Genomic DNA, 22,008 nt, shown 5'->3' with positions numbered 1-22,008 from the left:
GTCTTAACATAATGGAGAGTCAGCTTGGTATAGTGGTTCAGAGTAGGTGGACTCTGGTCTGGAGAACTGGGTTTGATTCTTCGCTCTTCTTCATGAGCGGTGGACTCTTATCTGTGAACTGGATTTGTTTTCCCAGTCCCATATTTCTGCTGGGCAACCCTGGGCTAGTCACAGTTCTTTGGAACTCTCTTAGCCCCACCTATCTCACAAGGTGTCTGTTGTGGGGAGAGGAAGGGAAAGGAGTTTGTAAACCCCTTTGGATCTCCTTATAGGAGAGGAAAGCGGGAATAAATGCAGACTTTTTTCTTCTTCATCGTCTTCTTCCTTGAGTGTCCCCAAGATGCATTCACACTGAGAATGTATCAAGTGAAATACGCTTTCCTGATGGCAGTGTTTGCATGGTAGCTGTGTTCATGGGGTTCTTATACCACATGAAGTGCTCTACGTTGACGTATTCTTGAGGATCATCACATGAAAACAAAGTTGATTGTGTGAAGTGGTCTATTGATCACATTCATGAATGGCCAAGGAAAAATCCATTTGGAATGAGATTAGCTATTCCTTTTTTAGAGGAAAAGGTGAATAAACCAGTGAATGGGAAAATAACCATGTTATGGTTACAGCTACCCAAACCCCCTGACTTGAGCAAACTGGGCACATTAAAAAATTTTCAAAATACAGAAGGAAAAAATGTTGAATGTACTGCTATTTTTATTTTGTTAAATTTATAATCCATCCAATCCCAGCCATAGTTGGGCTTTGAGCAGCTAGTAGTCATGGATAACAAAGACATGGACTAATATATTGATTATTAGAATATCAGTAATAAATCCTGTTTGAAAGATAATTTTCTTTAATTAAGTGAAAACCAAGGTGCTTCTTTGCACCAGGCAGTGGGCCAGGAGACCAAACTGCCCAGCAACACATAAGCTAACCCTCTGGGAAACAGCAATAAAGTCTTACTACCTACCACTAAGGAGTTCAGAGTTAAGGTTCAAATGCATTCTAGCAGATAGGGCCACACAGAACTACCCCCCACCCCCCAGCAAATAACCCTTGAAGGGCAGAATGTTTTACATGTTTATACTTCTTGTTTATGAGTAAAGCAAGCTTCTACCACAGTTTGATTTAAAGTCAGTAGACAGGAGCAATTGCTTTGGGGACCATTCTCAATCCATAGACTGCCAATTGGCCATCCCTGCCTTAATGTAAGGAAGGCCCCGGGGAAATCTAATATCTTTCTGGTTGATCCAAACCTGGTCAAAAAGCAGTGCTTGCGTTGTTCTCCATCGGCTTGTATTGGCTTCGATCCTTGAACTCAACTGGATTGTAGAACAGACTAATAATTTAAAGTAGGGAGGTCTCAAGGTTACATTTTGCTCCTGTAAGAACATGTGAAGTACCTGTTAAGGTTTTCTGTGATAGATAGATTTGCTTTCCTCTTCCTGAGAAATTACTCCCATGGAGTAAAGAAAACAAAACATGACTTTATTCAATGTATAATGTTTTTCTTTTAAAAAAAGAATTCAATTTTATATATTTGATTTGAGCGAGTCACATGGTCATTATCCCCAGCTAAGCAATAAAAAGGGCCTTACAACAGCTTCCTAAAGCACTGAAACCCCAAGATCAGTTTGAACTCATTTTGCCCACATGCTTCATTTTAAAAAAAAGCTTTCCCATTGCAAAACTCAAGATTGTTCACAGTTCATGAAAATGTGGTTCAAGAACTCGAAACAAAACTATTACTAATGCTAAATAGATAATAAATATTAGTGTAGTGCCTGTATAGTCAGATAGATTCCAGTTTGTGTACTTTTGGCACTAGCACTAATATGTATAGCAATAGTTTTAATTTATTTAATCTGATACATTTATATCGGTTTTGATTCCAGAGGTGCGCTTTAGCTTACTGAAATTTGTCAGTGAGAGAGTTTCCCATTAGAAGACTCCTCTCAGGAGTGAAAGAGCACTTCCATGATATAAGAGCCTTCTTTGATCGGAAGGCCTCCCATTATATAAATGTCCTAATATATATTTTAAACCACATAAATAAATCGACAAAAGGAACACTGACCATCCTATCAGGTATGGGTTCTCTTTCACCAGCTCTTTAATCTCCTATGGAACAATCAGCAGTAACAGGCTGAAAAGTTACAGTTCATTCCCATTCCAAAGTACAGTATCCTTGAAATGTACCAATCTATTTTCCATTGTATCATTTCACTGTATAGTACTGAAGGTATGAATTGATGGAATTATTTGGAGCAATTTTTTTCAAGACAACTTTTCAGCAGGTACAGAAGGTTTGAAGGCTTCATGCCCTGTTGGCCTACCCAGCATCTCAGAACTAACATGTAAAAAACAATCTAAATATGTTACTTCAATTTCAGAGGCTTAGATTACCCAAAACTCCCATCAGAATTTGCAGTTTTTAAGCAATATTCCAAAAAAATCAACAAAAAGAATTGTTTCTAATATTTGTCAATTATCCTAAAAATAGTTTCCAATTGCCCAAGTGAGTTAGAAAGCAAAGTTTGTTGGAATGAATAGTTTGCACAGTCCTATTTGTTACCTTTGAAATTCATTCAAAATTCAGCTTTTGAAAATGAAACAGATCATATTCTTTCTTGGGTATATAGATTATTTAGTAAATACAGCCTACAATTATGATTAATTGGTATACTAAACATACCCTAATAAATGTTCTTTAAGTTTGGAGACCCTAAGTTAGGCCATATAAATCCAGCAATGGCCCCTTCCGCACAGGTAGAATAAGGCACACTTGTTTGAAAGTGGCTTTTGCTATTCCACACAGTAAAATCCAGCTTCAAAATGCATTGAAAGTGGATTGAAAGTGCATTATTCTGCATGTGCGGAAAGGGCCAATGTTGGTTTTCAGTGATTTGTCCATACACTCCAGTTGCCCCTAGAAGCTCCTCTTGTGAAAGGAGATGAATGGGAACTTAGTATGGAAGTCCAATTAGGTTATACAAGATCAAGTCAAGATAGATTGCAGCCACTTATAAGCATTTTTATAGAACTAGACGTTGAATTTCAACATGAAAGACTACAGATTGCAACTTGTTTCAATCCTTTTTTAATGCATTGGTTTAATTATTGTACTCTGTAGTACACATTTTAAACAGTGTCAGCCTTTCAGAAAAAGAAGGCATTTTATATTTTGTAAGGTGTCATCAGAAGCTTAAACTTTTTAAAAGAATGTACAACACTGGTATACAAAGTATTTAGAAAACATTTTGTTGTGTGTGCGTATTTCGACAGGTACATCAGATCTGAGAGGTCAATAATTCTAATTAATTTCTGCCTATCTATTATCTCATCAAATATCCTTATATTGGTTGGACAAACACAGACACATAACAAGGTATGGCTGAACCACCTTTATACTTTAATAGTGATGTATTTTTTGTGTAGCTTAATATACTGGGAGTGGGCTTACTTTGCAGATTTTAGTAATATTTTCAGATGAAATATTAAAAACCCAAAGAAGTGATTCAACATATTTCTTAATAATTCCTCTCCCCCACCTCTTTTGGTATCATTCCCTCTGGATAATTAGTGTTTTTCTGTAATGGACTTGGTCAAAATTCAAAGCTAAAACAGTTCAAAGACATGATACATCAAAAGCACAAATTCTGGTTCATTCGGGTAGTTGTAATGGAATTGAGCTACAGTGTTTTTTTTCTTTGTATTAGCATGGTATTCAATGGGCAAATGTAAAATAAGAGTATTTTTCTGGGGCATTTGAACAAGGCAATGCTATAGCTCTGTAAAGTCTAAATAGAATGCTCTGTTATGATGATGATGATAATAACTTGTGAACAACCCAAACACATATTGCATGGTTGCATTTAGAGTGCATGTGGTTTTCAGTCTAAGTGGTATATACTGATTTTTGCAAAATTGGAGCATTTTCTATTATGTGGGACATGACTATAGGGTGAGATAAATTGTGTACATGAGATTAGTCAGCAGGACTAATATTCTGATCTAAAAACAGTGCACCAAGAGTTCGGTTGAAATCACTGGGCCTTATACTTGTTTATAGGTTTTGGGTTAAAGTACAAATTAATGTATATCCTAGTTGTGAATCAGCCTGAGATTCAGCCTTGTCTGAGAGGTTAATGCTATTGTGAACCATGGTTTTATATTTGCAATAAGCAACACATGTAAAATATGGACATGCACAAAACAGCATTTTTCTTGTTATCTGGGTTCAGTATGTAAATCCTGTCATCTACACTGTGACTGTTCTATGGTTTTCTGATCATGTTACTATTCCCAGTTGTTAAAGCAAATAGATTAATTTAAATGAGAGACAGAGATCCATAATCAGATTTGTGGTGTAATCCTTAAGACTTGGTTCATATGCTTAGAAGAGCACATCAATACTTTGTTTATCCAGTACTGCTCGTGCAGCTAGACTTTATGTGGCTGTGGATGACCTGTGGCAAATGTTTGCAATTTTGTTACCTAGTTCATAGAAGTTGAACATTTTAGATGGGTTTGTGTCTCAGTATTTAGAACTTCACTAGAATCTGGATGAGGCTGTTAATGGAAAGGTTACACCATGCATTGCACCAAGAAATAATTGCTACAGTTTTGTTGATCCTATTTTAGTTGTTGTAAACCAGACACTTTTTCATTTTTAACTTTTGCTTTGATATGATGCTGATAAGACTCCTTGCAAGTCCCTGTAGATGTTTAGTGAAATTCATGGACAAGAGCTTGAAGGCCCCATACGAGACCCAAATCATATGTACAAAGCTGGCAAATGTACATCAGTTTCTGATATTTTCCAAATACACGTGGGATATGGGCAGTGGTGCTTGTAGATGGTCCTTGTTACTCTGAAAGGATGCTCAGAAAGGGTACTGCCAGTGCAACTTTTACCACAGACTTCAAAGTGAAATTTGGTTCCTCCATTTCTAGTTCCTCTACCATTGAGTTTAATAGGTATTTGGTTGGTTCCCTTTTCTTCTTGTTGTATGCCGTAAGAACAAAATATTCATTTACCATTCATTTACCCCTACCCCTCCCTCCTTTGCATGCCACCCCGCACTCACTCCCCTCCCTTATATGCCACCCCTCCCCTCCCTTCCCCTCCCTCTGCTAGGGTGAGTGGGCCATGTGCAGATGCCGGGTCCTCTCCCCTTCCGTCCCCTCCCTTGCATGCCTCCCCTCCCTCCCTCTCCCTTGCATGCCACCCCTCCCTCCCTCTCCCTTGCATACCACCCCTCCCTCCCCTTCTACCCCTCCCTTCCACCCTCCCTCCTTCTGGTGAACTAGATGTTTTGGTCAAGTGGCTATGAATATCATTTAAATAACAACTCAGGCAAGCATGGCAAGCTGTGCTCAGCTGTGGGAGCCAGGGTGGTGTAGTGGTTATGAGCAGTGGGCTCTAATCTGGTGAATTGGATTTGTTTCCCTGCTCCTACAAATGAAGGCTGCTGGGTGACCTGGGACTAATCATAGTTCTCAAAGAACTCTCTCTGCCCCACCTACCTCATAAGGTATATTTTATGGGAAGGGGAAGGGATGGAGATATAACTATCTTTGAGACTCCTTGCAATGGAGAAAAGCGCCCATCCCACGCATGACTCCATGACAGTTTGGTAGTAATTTCCCCAAGTTGCAGTCTCACACTGGGATATATTTCTAGATGCAGTGACAAAGTCTATCTCCTGTGTGACTTTCCCAACTAACAGCCCAACCAGGAAGAAACAGAGAAAGTTGTCTCTGGAAAAATAATCTTCCATGTTTGTAAAGTGGACAAGTGCTCCTCAGCCAATGAGATCAGTAATTCCCAAACATTTTGGTGTTGCAACAAATGGATATTCTTTGCTTTAGTGTGTGACACACATATCTTTCCTCCTAAATGGAATAAAATTGAGATTATATTTAGCACAAAACAAGATACAACATTTTCAAATATCACAAAACCAGTCTTGGGAATTACTGCTTTAGATCAGCAGCAGCTTCATCAAATGTTTATGCTGTCAGGGAATACTTGTTCATTATTTCAACTCTACAAAGTTATTTTAAGGTTTAATATTCTGCCTTTTGACAGTTGAGTATCTTAAGTGTGATATATTCCCCTCCTCCCCTATCTTCCAAACAACAATTAAACCAAACCAAATCTGCAGCATTTTGTTATAATGCAAGCATGAAGTTACAAAAGACTTTTTCTACGGACAGCTTTTCAGCTTATATGTTCCCCTTAACAAACTGCTGAGAAAGAACCTTGTATGGATGAAGGACAGAGTAAGATGCTGTGTGCCAAAATATGTCCTCATTAATGATCAGCAAAATTTGATTTTAACAGTTTTGTTTACTGCTTAACTAATATATTCTGATACCAGCCCCCAAACCTTGTCCTTTGTGCAGTATCAGGAATTTTTTGCCAAACTGCAAAGTATGGCAACAATTCAGGAAAGCTTTGTGATTAAACTTTGATGCAGGAGTGTTGCTGCAATTCCTTTCTAATGAAAATTAACTAGTGAAAGAACTCAGTGGAATAACTGGTGTCATTAGTGCTTTCTTCTGTCTTGGAAATGGGAAAAGCAAACTCAGTGTGTTTACATTTTGGGTTGGTGATTCAAAGTACACAGTTAAAACTGGATCTAGGCACATATTTTTTCCAACGTAGTTGCTGTGCGTATATTCATTTGAGAATGTTTAGAAGCAGCCTAGCGTCAAAACTGCTTCCAGTAAAATCTACATATGTATGTATAGGGCTTAGTGTGAATGAAAGAAACAGTATTCCTGTCCAGATTTCATGGAGTTCTGTATTCTCAGCCATCCTCTTGCTAGAAAGCTACAGTATTAACTAAATAGAGTTATGCCTTTTTAAGTACATTTAAATCAATAGGCTTTAAGCAATGCCCGGCTAAGCCCACTACATTCAATGGGTTTAGAAGGATATAACTGTTTTAAACTGCACAGTTAGCAATTCTAAGCTGGTCTACTCAGAAGAAAGTCCCACTTTATTTGAAGGGGTACAGTCCCAGGAAAGTGGAAAGTGTTCTTAGGTCTGCAGCCTTTGAAGCATAGAGAACATAAGAACATAAGAAAGAGCCTGCTGGATCAGACCAGAGTCCATCTAGTCCAGCACTCTGCTACTCACAGTGGCCCAGCAGATGCCTTTGGGAGCTCACATGCAGGATGTGAAAGCAATGGCCTTCTGCTGCTGCTCCCAAGTACCTGAGCACTGCAATGTCTAGAGTGAGGGGTTTAAGAGCAAGATAAACAAATTAACATCCCTACTCAGTCACAGGGAATTCCCCAGTGGCTTAGGGCAAGCCACCGCTTCTCAACTTGACCAACCAAAAATAATTGTTGTGCAGGTAAGATGAACTTCATGCATGCTGCCCCATAACTAAGCTCCTCAGTAGCAGGATATAAATGTGGTATATAGACAGTGATGAACAGTAGCATTTTTATGCCACTTCTTCAGTCCATCCCCCAAACAGATCAATCCAGTTTATATGAGGAAAAAACAAATAAGGATAGAAAAATGACTCTTTTCCCATAGTGTCTATGGCAGGGGTCTGCAATCTGTGGCTCTCCAGATGGCCATGCTGGCAGAGGCTGATGGGAATTGTAGTCCATGAACATCTGGAGAGCCACAGGTTGCAGACCCCTGGTCTATGGGATTCCAGTTCTCCTCTCTTCTAAACCAGGGTCCACATATGCTGGCTTTATTGTAAGTTCAGTGCTCTCTCTGCTTCCATTGATGGCAGTTAGAGAAACTTCCATCATGCACCATGGCAACAGCGTGAACATTCCGGCTCAGTGAGAACCTTATGATAGCCTCCCTTGTTTCAAGTAGTCCTTTAAAGCAAATTTGTAACAACAGACTTGCAGCCTAGGTAAATGGTCTTCAGCATATAATTACACATAGAAAGATAGCAATTGTTCCCACAATCATAGATATAACCGCTTTAGCATTTTCCTTTATTGGGACTATACTACTATTTCCCACAATCACAGACATTCTGAAGAGGATGCCCTTGATTTTTCAGTTCATGCTTTCCATTTCATCTGGTGAATACCTTTATCCTGACATGTTCAGGAAAGGTGATTCAGAAGGCATTTGAAATATGATATGATTCAGCCAGGCCTCCCTTAATTCTACATCTTTTTCAGTTCATTGATCACGACTGATCCCCACGTCTAGAAAAGGCATCCATTTCAAACCCAAGGACTCCCCCTCCATTTTTGTGTACACTGTATTGTCGAAAGCTTTCACAGTTAGAATCAGCTGGTTGCTGTGGATTTTGTAGGCTGTGCAATCATGGTCTACTAGTTGTAGCTTCTAACATTTCACCCGCCTCTACGGCTGGCATCTTCAGAGCATGTCATGATTAAATGTGTTTCTCCGTAGAGAAGCTAAAACTAAGAGACCATGGCCACACAGCCCAGAAAACCCTCAACAGCAGCTATTCTGTGTACCTTGAAGCAACAGACTAATACTTTGCCTAACCACTTTTCATTATTAAATTTAATAAAATATCCAACAAGGTTATTTTTAAAACATCTGTGTAAAGTTGAATAGAGTAATTAATATGTATGAGGAACATGTAGATTAGCTGTTCTTTCCAGCTAGTACTTTAACAGGAAGTGGCCGTAGAGGATGTAGTTATCTCAGAGGGTCTGCAGGGAAATATGACGCCCTTGCTGGGGGATAGATGAGTGGTGATATAAAACATTACTCCTCATTTATTAAGGATTATGACTGTGGGTCTGTTAGCTTTATACAATTTCCCTGTACGCATTTAGTTTCGAGAACTTCAAAAGGCCATATTTTTGGCTTGTTAAATTATCTCTTGTCATCATCAGTGAAAAAGGGGCCAAAGTGTATCTGTGCCACAGGAAGAAGAGGCTGAGGTTTATGCAGTTAGAACTTTTCAGAATCACCTTGAATTCTTCAAAGCTGAACTACCTTTTAAATTTTCCAGTGCTCACTGCTTGCAGGGAGACTTCCCTCCCCCCTTTTGGCATGTGAACCAGTATTTCAACTTAAAGCTTCAGAAGTATAGGTCATAGAGCTTTTTAGCTCTTTTAAAAGATAGATAGTGCAAAAAAAAGTTGTGGGCTGTAGGGAAATTTAGGATAGAAGACATGTTGTCAGCAGAATGACATTTTTCTGATTGTCTTTCAGACAAGCTTGTTGATCATTTTGTTGGAGAAAAAAGTGGGAATTTGACAACTGTCCAGTATATAAGCTTTTTAGACAGAAAGGGGAAATCTTGCTGGCAGTTTAGCCAATGCATGAAACCACTGTAGAGAGCTCTGCTCTATGCATTTATCTTAAAATAAAGATTTGCTGAAGAGGAACACATTAGGTTGCCTTATATTGCATCAGAACCATGGGTCGCAATTTTCTACTGTGACTGGAAGCAGTTCCCCAGAGTCCCTGGTGGAAGTTTACCAGATCTTTTTAACTTGAGAGTCTGGCTACTGAACCTAGGACCTTACGCCCACCAAGAAGATGTACTCCCACTGAACCATTGCCTTCCCCAGAGATAGAGTTTTTGTCATGTGTGTGGCTGACCATGGGCAGTATAGTGAGCAACTGAAACATCAGTTGCTTCATCTAATACTCTAAGAACCCTCTGAAGTAATATCGGCCAATATCCTTACCAGATGATGCAGGACTCCAGATACTGCTATCCATGGTTGAGGAGGGAGACTAGAAACCCCAGTGTTGATGGCTTATCTTCTGAATGAACTCATTAGACCGGAAAGGAAAGCTCAGGGAACTGGGCATTAAACACATGTGCAAGACTACATCCCCACCTTGAATCATAACAACTGGCATTGCAAAACAAACAGGACACACATTTTGTTTATTTATTTCAACAGTGGTACATTATTCAGGGGTCAGTCCTGCACCAATATTGTAACTAAATAGACTTAAATCTAAAGATCCATACTGAGCTTGGGATCACATGGAGTCTGTTCAAATATGCATCAAATCATGGTTCTTGCAACAGCAGAGTCAAATTAGTGAGAATGTACCATTTTGTGTGACTCAGCTAATTGGTGAAGTCAGTTTTTTATCGAATAACCGTCAGTGGAATAAACACTAAACCTTTGTGTTTGCCTTTGAGGATTTTTGTTGTTGTTGTTGTTTTCTTGTTTTTTCTTAGATAAAATCATTGTGGTGACTTACTAGTTACATTCTGATTACATTCTGATATCTGAACTTAATATTTAATTAATATTTCCTGTCCCTTCAACCATAGGGTTGGTAAGGTTTGCAAAAAGAAAAAAAATCAAGAAAGCTTTGAAAATTTAAAACATGCAAGAAATTTAGCAACAGCTTCCAACAAGCTCATATTATGGGCAATCAACAGTTTCAAGATAATGTGATTACTAGAATATTGAACATCAGAATTAACACAAACTCCTGCTATATCATGCCTGTTTATATTCACAATTCAAGGAAACTTTTTAGACTCACATGTTAGCAGCCCATTTGTTGGGATGGAGAGTACTAAATGGTCATTGCAGTGACCAAGGTGGAGGAAAGCCCCGTTTCTCTCATAGCAACCATCAATGGGAGGTGTGGAAGAAGGGTTGGCAAGGACAGTAACTGCTATGCCATTGTCCATCTGCCGGTGACAGTCAACAGAAGGCCAAGACGCTGTGGAACCTGCACTGTGCAATCATTAAATGGAGTTTAAAAGGGATTAGATAGTTTCACGAAGGATCGATCTCCAGCCAGTCAATCTCTGAGCACCAGTTCCAGGAGACAAATCAGACACCTTAGTCCACTCAGCCTCTGTGCCCTATTGTTGCCCCTCCAGAGGAATGGGTTGGCCACTGTGTGAGACAGGACGCTGGACTAGAAGGTCTCTTCCAGAACTGTTCTTCTTAGGTTCTTATGTTAATTACTCCCTGACATGGGTCTTGTCCTCTGCTCTAATGAACCAGCAGATACACAGCATTTAGTTCTTGCTTGGGTTATTCCCTTCACACTAACTTCTTGAACTGTTTTGCATCTGAGTAAAAGCTTCCAGAAAAAGCAGTACATAACAGCTCAGTGCTTGATTCTTTGGGTTGTGTCTTAGATCAGACAACCCTTTTCATATTCTTATCTGCTTGCTGTTCTTCTCCAGGTGACCCAGATTAATTGCAGCATTTTGCAGCTCTCTGGTCATTACTGCTTAATACTGCAAATTGTTAGACTGTGTTCTAGTTTCAACAAGACAATTTTTTCCCGCAGTGAGAAAGTGATAGATTAGAATATCGTAGTCTGTGTGTGTGAGCGTGTGTGTGTGTGGGTGTGGGTGTGAGTATATACATTTTTAAATTAATTTTCTACACGTTTTGAAACTCTCTCAGTCAGCTTCATTAGCAATTGAGTTATAAATAAAAACACATTAGCCATCTGAAGTAAACAAAACACTGTTTATTATTTTCCTGGCAAGGAAAGCAGTGCTGCGCCATTGAAGAAAATGGCAAACATGCGTTCAGGCAGGAGAGAGGATCCTGATTATGTGGCACCTTTCTTATGTCTTGGGGTGCCTGTGGTTTAGTCCACTGGCTGGTACTGTTGCCTTTAAAGCAGTTTGTATGACACAATATCCTTTAAGGCAGAATTCAAGGTAGCTTGCCACAACACATGTAGAATACTGTATCATCCCTCTCTAATTATAGTGCTGCATTTGTTATGCTCTAGTTAAGACATATTGGGGGAGGGGGGAGAATTCACAGAGCAGGTGTCTAAGGGTCATGCAACTGAATGAAGACTGTGAAGCAGCATACTAAAATAGTTGTTTCTGGAAAGTTAAAATATGTATGCGTGTGAGGGGAAACTTAGGTTAGCAGAAGAGAGACTGGGTAGCTCTTATCAAAAAAGTCACATTTGGACTGGCGGTCATTAGTTACCACCCCCAAGTCTAACCTTCTCAGCTCTACACTAAAAGCAGAATGTTTTATCTTGTTCTCCCATTTACCGTTCTCAGGACAAAATGTAGCTTTCCATGAGAACCTGAAGATGTATTACATTATATACAAGCTGCTGTCTTGGTCTGTCTAACAAGTTGAACCTTGCATTTGGGCTGTGCCCAAAAGTGGATAAGCAAAGCACAGAGAATAAAGACAAGACTCTTAGGCTACTCAAGTTCACACGGTGCCCCTCCATACTCAACACCCATATCTTCAGACCCATAATCATGCAACCACACAAGCCATACCACCCTGCAACACACTTGCTCCACTACCTAGTGGGGATGACATGAAACGCAGGCAAACTTAGTAGGAGGGAGGAAGAGTAGCATTGTGTGGCCCAGTCTCACTAGATCTCAGAAACTAAGCAGGGTCATCTTTTGGATGAGAGACAACCAAGGAAGACTCTGCCACCCTCTGTTTAGGACCTGGGGATCCCCTGGATTTACAGCTCATCTCCAGACTTTAGACTTCAGTTTGCCGGGAGAAAATGGTTGCTTTGGAGGCTGGACTCTTGTATTCCAATGAGGTTCTCCCAATGCTTTATTCCCAAATCTCCAGGAGTTTCCAATCCTGGATCTGGCAATCCTATCCACCCATCCCCAGAAGGTGGCCAAGGGGGCTGTAGCAACCCTAGATTCTGCAGAGGAAGGCAATAGCAAACCACCTCTACTTCTCACTTGACTTGAAAGCCCCTTGTTGGGGTTGCCATAAGTCAGTCATGACATGATGGTACTTGTGTACATACATAAGCTTAATAGCAGCTGTGTGTGTATGGGGGGTGTTTGGTGAAAATAGACATTCATTTATTTCTTCTGAGTTCAGCCATCAGGTGGCAGCTATTCTACTAACCTCATGTTCCTAAGATAGCTATCTTCAAAGTGGAGAGTCTTGTGGTTCCAAAGGTCCATCCAGTCTGTTCCGCACACGCTCTCAGTGAGTGGGAAAAGGAGGCCTCAGTTTCCATAAGCTGGCAAAAACACATAAAGAAGCAGTACAGACCTCTTTAAAAATTTAAAGACAGAACATTTAATGAGATGTTATGTTCTACATCTTGGAGAAGAGGCTCAGAGGAGAACACCGTGTTCTTGCCCCTATAGTTGAATTGCTCCTGGAAACAAATGCCTACTGTAAGATTTTACTTCTTCAGCATACCTAACTGTGACTCCCACCCTTAAATACATGTTAAATTTCTCTACAACTTTCCAGGAGGGTTTCTTGGAAACAGTTTTCATATGACTCTGCATTTAACCCTGGTTCATTGCAGACCCAGATACACTGGGGTTAACTACCTCAATTGACATAATGAAAAATAACTTCCATGAAAGCAGCTAAGGAATTATTTCTAAAACTAAATAAGTGGTACCTGGATAGAAAGGAAACATTTTGATACCTATAAGGTTCTTAACAGTGAAAACAGAAAATTACCTGACATTAGTTGACTGCTCAGATTCCTGTGTGAGCGGCAGCAAGTTCTTGAAAGCACCATTGCAACAGGGAAAGTGTATTTCTGCACTTTTCGGCAATTTACACTTGTAAGGTCCAGAATTGCATCTCAGTCATTGCAGTGACATCATGGTGTGCTGTTCTGAAAATGGAATTTGTTGCTGTGTGTTCTTGAAGGCCTATTTTTAATTGTTTTTCTTCTCTGGAAATCACCCCCACAACCTTGAAGTGAAATAACACATCCCTTCTCAAGCACCTGTTACTGTAGTTCCAGGCAATCTGTTGATGACTCAAGCAAGCTATTCCTGGCTTCTCACCATTTTGTGTGTGTGTTTGGGGGTGGGGTGGGTTCTTTTACATTTGGTTGGATTCCAGTTCAAATAGCAAAAATAGTAAATGACAAAAAGAGCAAACCCCGATGACTTGAAACAGTCTTTTTCTTATTTTATAGGAGATGGTGTGTTGTGGATTCCAGTTCTGTGAATCTTGACTGTGTAGATTCTACATTTACATACAGAACCAAAACACATGAAACTGGGCTACTGTATTGTAATCAGTTGGTGTAGAATGGATGTAACTGCTTAAGATTGTAAGGTTAGTGTGACATTTGTGGAAAACAGTCCACAGTCATTAGAATGGATCCCAGCTTGGATCCCAGGTTTTTGTTTCATTCTTCGGGCACATATACAGCCTTTGTGTAAACAGAGGGCTGTAAGAGATGCTAAGTAGGGATCAATGGAAGTTCCTCAAAGGCAAATACTCTAGTGATCAGCAATAACAATAGTAATGGTCAATTATACATTTGCCAATTTTATTCTGGTTTGATTTCATGAGGCAGAGTGCCATTTGATAGAGACATGTTGTCTGTCTGTACTCCATCTTTGATTGCCTAATATGGCTCTCATATTAAACCAAAAGAGGCAGAAGTCCTCACAAGGAACTAGGGGTTAGAATTGTTCTGCTTTTAATGCATTCCTTGATTATAAATTTGTTAAAACATTTCAAGAAAGGCATAACATTGTCTGAAAGCTAGTTTGCAAAAATTTAGCATCGCAGGATTATGGAGAAGCACTCTCTGTACTCTTATGACTCTTCGTTGTGCCTCTGCTTCATTGCAGTATTGATGGAAGGATGTCAGCAGTCTTTTAACAGACTTTCCATTTTGCCTTGTGTTCTTCTTTCCCAGTAACAGTTTCTTGGGGGCCTGATCTTGTCATTGTCACATCAATTAGAGCTCCTACCTGTAGGATAACTCTGGGAATAGTTGGCTGCTTTGATTCATGAGGGTAATGTGTCTTTCCAAATAAGCCAGTGTCCTCTGTCGTTGGGTTTTTTCCCTCCTTTTTTTGTTTAAAAACATCCCATATTACAAATCCTGCATTCTGCCACCGTCACACATAGCAAGTCTTAAACACCCAAGCATGTTTTTCTATGCTTCTTGTCTACTGGCAGACATTTTCTGGTAAATAAAAATCACTGGCAGGATCAAGCAGTGAGATCCAAATGTGCCAGCATGGCAGAATATTCTCTTGGATGCTGCTACTGTGCACCCAAGCCAGCAAAGACCCTTTTGCTGTCTATTCTGGGGACTTTTTGTGCCTGCATTTGTGTGGAAACAGTGGCTGAAAATTATTCCTAAATGTGTGATAATGGAATCGTCACACTGAGGAAGACCTGTGGTCAGTCTGGTGCTTTATTCAGGTCTTTACACTGGCCAGAACCAGCCACTTTCAGAGGAGCTGGCAGCAAACAGTTGTGGGATAATCAGCTCTCGAATTTGTTTTGGGCAGAGGGTGCTCTTGTTTTTATTTAAATGGCTATTTTAGAGAAGATAAATTTGGTATGGTGACTAGAATGCAAAGAGAATCATCATGGGGCTTTTGGGAAAAAGTCCCTGTGAGTCAGAGAATAGTAATAAGGAGCGGTGTGGGCAAGATTAATGCAGGAATTGAACTAGTCAACCGTGGTTTAAGTTTCCCTTCAATGATGAGACTCTCAGCCTCTCAATGTAATGTATCCCAAATAGTTATTATGGGGATTTCATGAGTTAACGCCCATGCCCAAACCTTGATTTTGTTGAGAAAGGGCAGGCTGCACATGAGATAATTCCTTCCTTACCCAAGGATTCGGTCAGCAGATTTCTATACAAAAGTTGGAATGGATCCAAAGGTTTCATTCCATTAATGGTGCAAATTTCTTCTGGAATGAGGAGTCTTTCTCTGGTGCTGGGAGCCTTTTTCCAGAAGATCAGGTGTTATCCACTTGCAGGAAGTTCCTCCTTTTAAAGGGAGGTCACTTTTACTGGAGGAGCTCCATAGTTAGTAGAAGAACTTTTGCATGCTGCTCACAAGAGCCTAAGAATTGCAAGCAGAAATCCCTTCAGAGTAGGCCTAGTTCTACTTCATGCTGCAGCTCTTTGTACGCCATGAAAAGCTATTCTTGAACGCTTGATGTGGCATAGGAAGTGAAACTGGGAAAAATTGTTACAGGAAGTTGGCAGGGGGCAGGGAATCAGAAGGTCTTCCATGCATTACATGGGATGTTTGGATCCAAGACACTGAATGTACCTTGAACCCATACAATCACAAAAGTGGAGAGCTGACCCCAGGGCAGTTTACAGTTCAGTCCAGAGTTACGTCCTTCCAAGTCTGTTCACTTCAACAGGCTTAGCAAGGTACAACTCTGCCTAGGATAGTTATCTCTGTGGGCTTCGAATGAAGCCATTATAATATTCAAAGCCTTGTATGAGGTTCTGCCTCCGACAGAGAAATCACACAGGCATATAGCCACCACCAGTTATTCTGACACTGGTAGTGTTGCTGGCTTTTGCAAAGATTCCTGGGTAGATTTTCTGATTTAGGTGTTGTCCTATGGTGAAAAGCAAAAATCAAGCATACAAGGTTACTGCTTAGATAGGCCCTTAGGTAGGACCTAAATTATAGACCAACACCTGGGGTTTATTTTTGCTTTTCCCACTGTTGTAGTTGTCAGTATTATGACAAAGAAGTGTATTGTGGGAAAATAATGAAGTCCTGTTGTGCTGTTCTCAGTATGTAATTGTCCAAGAAAGATTGTGAAAGAAAAACTGTAAATGTTAAGAAGCATTAACTTTTCAGTAATCATGGCCTTCTTAACAAATGTAGCAGGGAGAATGTTCAGATCCCTGTAGGGAAACTTTAATTTTTAAAAAATAAAATAAAATAAAAAGCCCTCAAGCTGTTAGCCTGATAGAATTTCTGTAGTGTCAGAAAGTTCAGGCTAGTGGGTTTGAAAGCCAGGATGAAGAAAACAGTTTCAGATCTTTTCTCTGATGAAAACTGAAGTATGTCTGGCATAAGGAGTCCGGCAGCTGGATTGAAATGCAATTGAATTTGGCACAAAATAGCAACCAACAGCAAGTGCTTATGTAAGAGAAGGCTTTGAACCGAACAGCTATGTATAATGTGAAGAGAATCCTTATGTACTGTAATAATTAAATCTCCAAACAGACAAGTGTTTGTTAAGTAATTTCTCCAAGCAGTAAGGTCTGAGCAAACTTCTTAAGCCTTGTGCACAGTTAGGTAAAAACACAGCCTCAAAACATTGTCCTTAACATTCTTCACTAAGCCCTCAAAAGGATGACAAAACTCAGCAAGTCAAGAAACATACTGCTATTGAATCTTGAGTTTTAAGAAGATGGGATTAGTTTAAATCTATTGTTATTTGCACTGAGATTTCATGTATCTTGTATTTCTGAAGACACTCTAGTGTCTGTCTTTTACCGTCTACCCTCTTATGTCATGTCAATCAGAATTCAAACTGAAGTGTTACCAATTTAATTACTTCTATAAAAACCCTCAAGGTGCTTCTTTGGATTGGAAATAACATGTTACCAAACCAAAGGATCATAATAATGGGACATAGCTGTATAGGAATGAGGGAAGAGGGTACCACGTTTTTTCACTAATTTCTTCTTTGGCCCCACGAATCAAATAGTATGTAGTAACTGTCCACCAAGCTCCTAGACACAATGCAGAAAAAAATAGCTTGCTAAAATACCCTTGCCCAGAGATTAATACATTTGTCAACTGCTTCCATCTTCAAAACTGAGCAAGCTATTATCCTTGTAAGTATCTTGGGTTTTCTGGACATTTTTGCATGCCTTGCAAAATGTGATTCATTTGAGTGGCATTTTTCAGAGGTGTCTTGACAGAACACAAAGGGGTTTGAAATGAAAAAAAGGAATGCATCTCCACTGTGTTTCGACAACTGTACCAACATTCCATGTCAGTGAAAATGCAGTGTTGTAGCAAATCAAGGAAAGCTGCCAGGATATGCAGTTGCTTTTTTTTTATCAGAATGCAAATTCAAGCACTGATCCCATTGAGGCACATGCTTGAATGAGACCCAGATGCGCATCCAAAATACAGGGAATGGGGAAAGAGGGCATGTTGCTGATATTGCCAAGATAACCAAGCAATGGTTCCAGTGTCTTTAGAAGTGCAGTTTCATTGCCTGTCCTTACTGCACAGAGTGGGGAGAGAGAGAGTGTCACTTGGTTGACTTAGTAATGATACATTGCACTGTGATGGTAGCGCCGTTACCTACCCTTGAATTATAATGCAGCATGATACGAAATGCATCCCTTCATCATGGGTAATGCTCCTTATCTTACCATGTGATATAAGGGCAGGCAGTGAACTCACCCTCACAGAGCACTACTGGAAGACAAGGACTGTAAGTCAACGGTCTCATCAACAAGCAGACTCCCCCTTACATAGATGGAGGACCATGCTCCAAGGGGAAATCCTCATTTGTTCCCTGCCACTATGCTAGAAAGCCAAATCCAATTGGCCCTGTAATATTGTGTCTTTATCTCACTATCAGTTGATTTATAACTGGCTGTGAATATGCAGTGGGAGATATGAAAGAATACCAGAAGAGCAATGGAGAAGGAAATGGAATGTCTGTAATCAGCCCCAACAAGGATGCATTTGGCTTTATTTGGGGCATTTCATGATTCCTCAAAAATTTTACCTTTGCTCCCTGAGGTTTTGCAGGATAAAATTTGGTGCAGCATTAATACATTATTGTAGACACCTTCCATTAGCAAAGAAGTCTATTCTGCAGCTAGTATCACTCATGACGATATAAACATATTCCACCCCAATTTTTCAAATTAATGAATTAATAACTCAGTCCATAAATATCTGAATTCCATGTCTGTATTCATTAGCCAGCAGTCATTAAACCATTTTTCTATTGCTTATATATGAATAAAACATGCAATTTTTAAAGACGGGAAAATTCTATGGCACTAAAAAGAAGAAACTTTAAACGGAACCAGGCAACTTTTAATGGAACCATTTAGCAAATGCCCCTTTTGAACAGGAACCAAGTCTGATATTTCCATGTAGAGAAACTGGAAAGGTTTATGATAGGAATCCCCCAACCCTGTCTAATTCTCCTTTATTGGAACAACTTCACTGATCTGTCAAGCCTCCTGTTAAGTCCATTGCCAATTATAGGGGTCTTTTCGTGGTGCCTTGAGAGGGATGAATGGTGCCTGCTAGTGATTCCATCTTGCGCTGCTTGCAACACTCAATGTCTAAAGTCACATTGGAGAAGCCTATCCTGCAGCTTTCTATGCCAGTGTTTTTCATCTGAGTACTGGAGCAAGGGGAATACAACAGAAGGGGATGTGGCTCAGTGGCAGAACATTTTCTTGGCATGCAGAAGAGATTCGTTCCCCAGCATCTCCACTTAAAAGAATCAGGTATCAGGTGATCATAGAATCATAGACCCATTATGCATGGAGCTCTTCCCATGCCATTCCTCACTCTGCAATGCCTTTGTGGTGGGGTTTCCTCATATTTCCTTGTTTACATTTCCAGTTTCTCACTGCCCACTGCATGGTTTGACAGCTTGCCTGCTTCCACTTCAGGGTCATTCCCCTGACCAAGCCAAGAGTGAAGGTTGCCGTTTTTTGTTATTTTAGTCCTTTAAATGTAATATTGATATTATTTATATTGATATTGTGCAGTCTGTTACTATTCTGTTTGTTTTTTTAGGGAAATGCTGGCTGTCAATTCCTGCAAGGAGTGGTGGATCTGAAAATTTATTGAGTAGTTCCTCCACCCCTTCATGTAGATCATTTATAAAAATACTGAAAAGCCCAGAATCAAGCCCTGTGGCACCTCACTAGACACCTTCATTCATTCAGTTGAAATGCCACTGATAACTACTATCTGAGTGCAGTTATCCAGCCAGTTCCCTATCTGCATAACTAACCTAGAGTCCATTCCATAGTTCTCTAGTTTACTCATTAGAACCCCATGGAGAACCCTGTCAAAAGCTTTACTAATATATAGAGAACCAACATTGACAGCATTCCCTCGATCAAGTAAGCTCATCCCTCTATCAAAGAAGGAAATGAGGTTGGTCTGGCAAGACCTGTTAGAGACAAATCCATGCTAACTTTTTCAGATCACCAAGTTGTCCTTCAGATGCTCGTACACTGATCACTTAAAAATCTGCTCTTGTATCTTCCTTTGGACAGAAGTCAGACCGACTGGCCTGTAGTTTCCTGAGTCATCCCTCCCACTCTTCCAGTCTTGCAGGATGTCTTCCCTCCAAGAGGTCTGGAAGATGATGGACTAAGACTCTGCAAACTCTGTAGAAAGTTCTTTGAGTACTCTTGGGTGCATACTCTCTGGCCTGGGGATTTGTACTTATGCAATGCAGCCAGGCGCTTCTCAGCTGCCTCTTTCCATGTCAACCAGCAGCCCAGACACTGGGCCTTGCCTACTACCATCTTCAGACAAATGAACTGCTGTTAAAAACCTCTTTCCAGGACCATGGAGAGCTGCTGCCAGATTGAGTAGAGTAGACAATGCGGACCTTGATAGTCTGATTCAATATGAGGCAGCTTCTTATATTCATTGAGGTGTAGATTCCTCCCTTGCTTGGCTCATGCCACATGCCTATTTAGTCTTACTATAAACTGGCTTTTCTTGAAGAACAATTTCTTTATTTGCAGGCAGATTGGTTTATACTGTTTGCAGCTCATTCCCATTGCTTTTTGTACATGCCAGTGAATGAATGAACTATTATGTTTACTTATGCAAATCTGAAATATTTTGAAGTATGATGTGTATACAGCATGGAATGGAAAACTGTGGCCGTTTCCGCACGGCCTCCCTGTCGCCTCCACGCCAGCGAGAATTCTGCCGGCGTGGAGGCGAAGGCCGTTCGCATGCACGCATGCGGACGGCCTCAGCAGAGGCCGGCAAACGGCAGGCGGCTCCGCACGGAGCCGCCTCTTCCCCCTGCCCCGTCCCACTCACCTTGTCCCCGTCATCGCCTGCTGGCCGTCGAAGCCCCGCCCACGCTGCCCTCCGTCGAAGCCCCGCCCACGCTGCCCTCCGGGAGAATTCCGCCAGCGTGGAGGCGAAGGCCGTTCGCATGCACGCATGCGGACGGCCTCAGCAGAGGCCGGCAAACGGCAGGCGGCTCCGCACGGGAGTCGCCTCTTCGTACCCGTCTTCACCTTGTTCCTGTCGTTGCCTGCTGGCCGCCGAAGTCCAGCCCACGCTGTCCTCCAGGAGGACAGCGTGGGCGAGGCTTCAGCGGCTTCAGCAGGCTTAATGACGGGGACAAGGTGAGTGGGACGGGGCAGGGAGACAGCGTGTTCCCGGCGGCGCGGTTCGCACCGCGCCACCGGGAAGACGCTTTCCCCCCAACAACAACCCTTTAAAGAGTTGTTGTTTAGGGCGGCCTGACGCCGCCCTGGGGGAGGGGGAGGGCAGTCAGGTCGGCGCTGCTGCGTTGCAGCAGCGCCGCCTATGCGAACGGCGACCTGGGGGCGGCGTTTTTACCGCCCCCAGGCCGTCGTTTTTGGCCCATGCGGAAAGGGCCTGTGAGTATGGAAAGACATAGAGCCCTTCTGCAGAATAATGCACTTTCAATCCATTTTCAATGCACTTGGCAGCTGTGCAGAATAACAAAATGCACTTGCAAACAATTGTGAAAGTGGATTGAAAGTGCATTATTTTGCATGGGCGGAAGGGGCCTCAGAGGGAAGCAAACAGTTAGCTATGAGTTATTATTATTATTATTATTTATTTAATTTGTATACCGCCCGATCCCCGAAGGGCTCCGGGCGGTGAACAACATTCACTACAACATCAACAGGAGCGGTCGTACAAATATAAACACATAGGCTCCATCCCATAAAATAGCTTAAAACTCATAAAACAGCAAAAAACCATAATACATAATAAAAGGCGTCCGACCCCAATTTAAAACCTACCCCCATGGGGGGGGATGGCAGGACCCCTCAATATGAGGGGACCCTGATGTAACTGCCCTAGGGGCAGGGCAGTAAGGGGGCACCATGTCAGCAGCTGGACACTCCAAAGGCCTGGTGGAACAACACAGTCTTACAGGCCCTGCGGAACTCACCCAGGTCCCGCAGGGCCCGGACAGCTGGAGGAAGGGTGTTCCACCAGGCCGGGGCCAGTGCCGTAAAGGTCCTGGCCCGCGTGGAGGCCAGCCGCATCATAGAGGGGCCGGGGGCCACCAGTAAGTTGGCCTCTGCAG

At 41.4% G+C, this 22,008-nt stretch overlaps 1 protein-coding gene across 6 annotated transcripts in view; it reads left to right on the top strand.

The window, feature by feature from the left end:
* Positions 1-22,008, top strand: part of ADGRB3 (adhesion G protein-coupled receptor B3) — a 560,145-nt gene that overhangs the window by 410,970 nt on the left and 127,167 nt on the right. For all 6 annotated transcript variants that reach the window (XM_048496360.1, XM_048496376.1, XM_048496350.1 and 3 more), the window contains one exon: positions 3,286-3,388. In XM_048496360.1, coding sequence (XP_048352317.1) covers positions 3,286-3,388 — 103 coding nt within the window. The remainder of the gene's footprint in view (positions 1-3,285; positions 3,389-22,008) is intronic.

Source organism: Sphaerodactylus townsendi, linkage group LG01 (genome assembly GCF_021028975.2).
Source record: "Sphaerodactylus townsendi isolate TG3544 linkage group LG01, MPM_Stown_v2.3, whole genome shotgun sequence".
Taxonomy (NCBI): Eukaryota; Metazoa; Chordata; class Lepidosauria; order Squamata; family Sphaerodactylidae; genus Sphaerodactylus; species Sphaerodactylus townsendi.
Note: the sequence above shows the minus strand (reverse complement) of the source record. Positions and strands in the feature narration are given on the sequence as shown.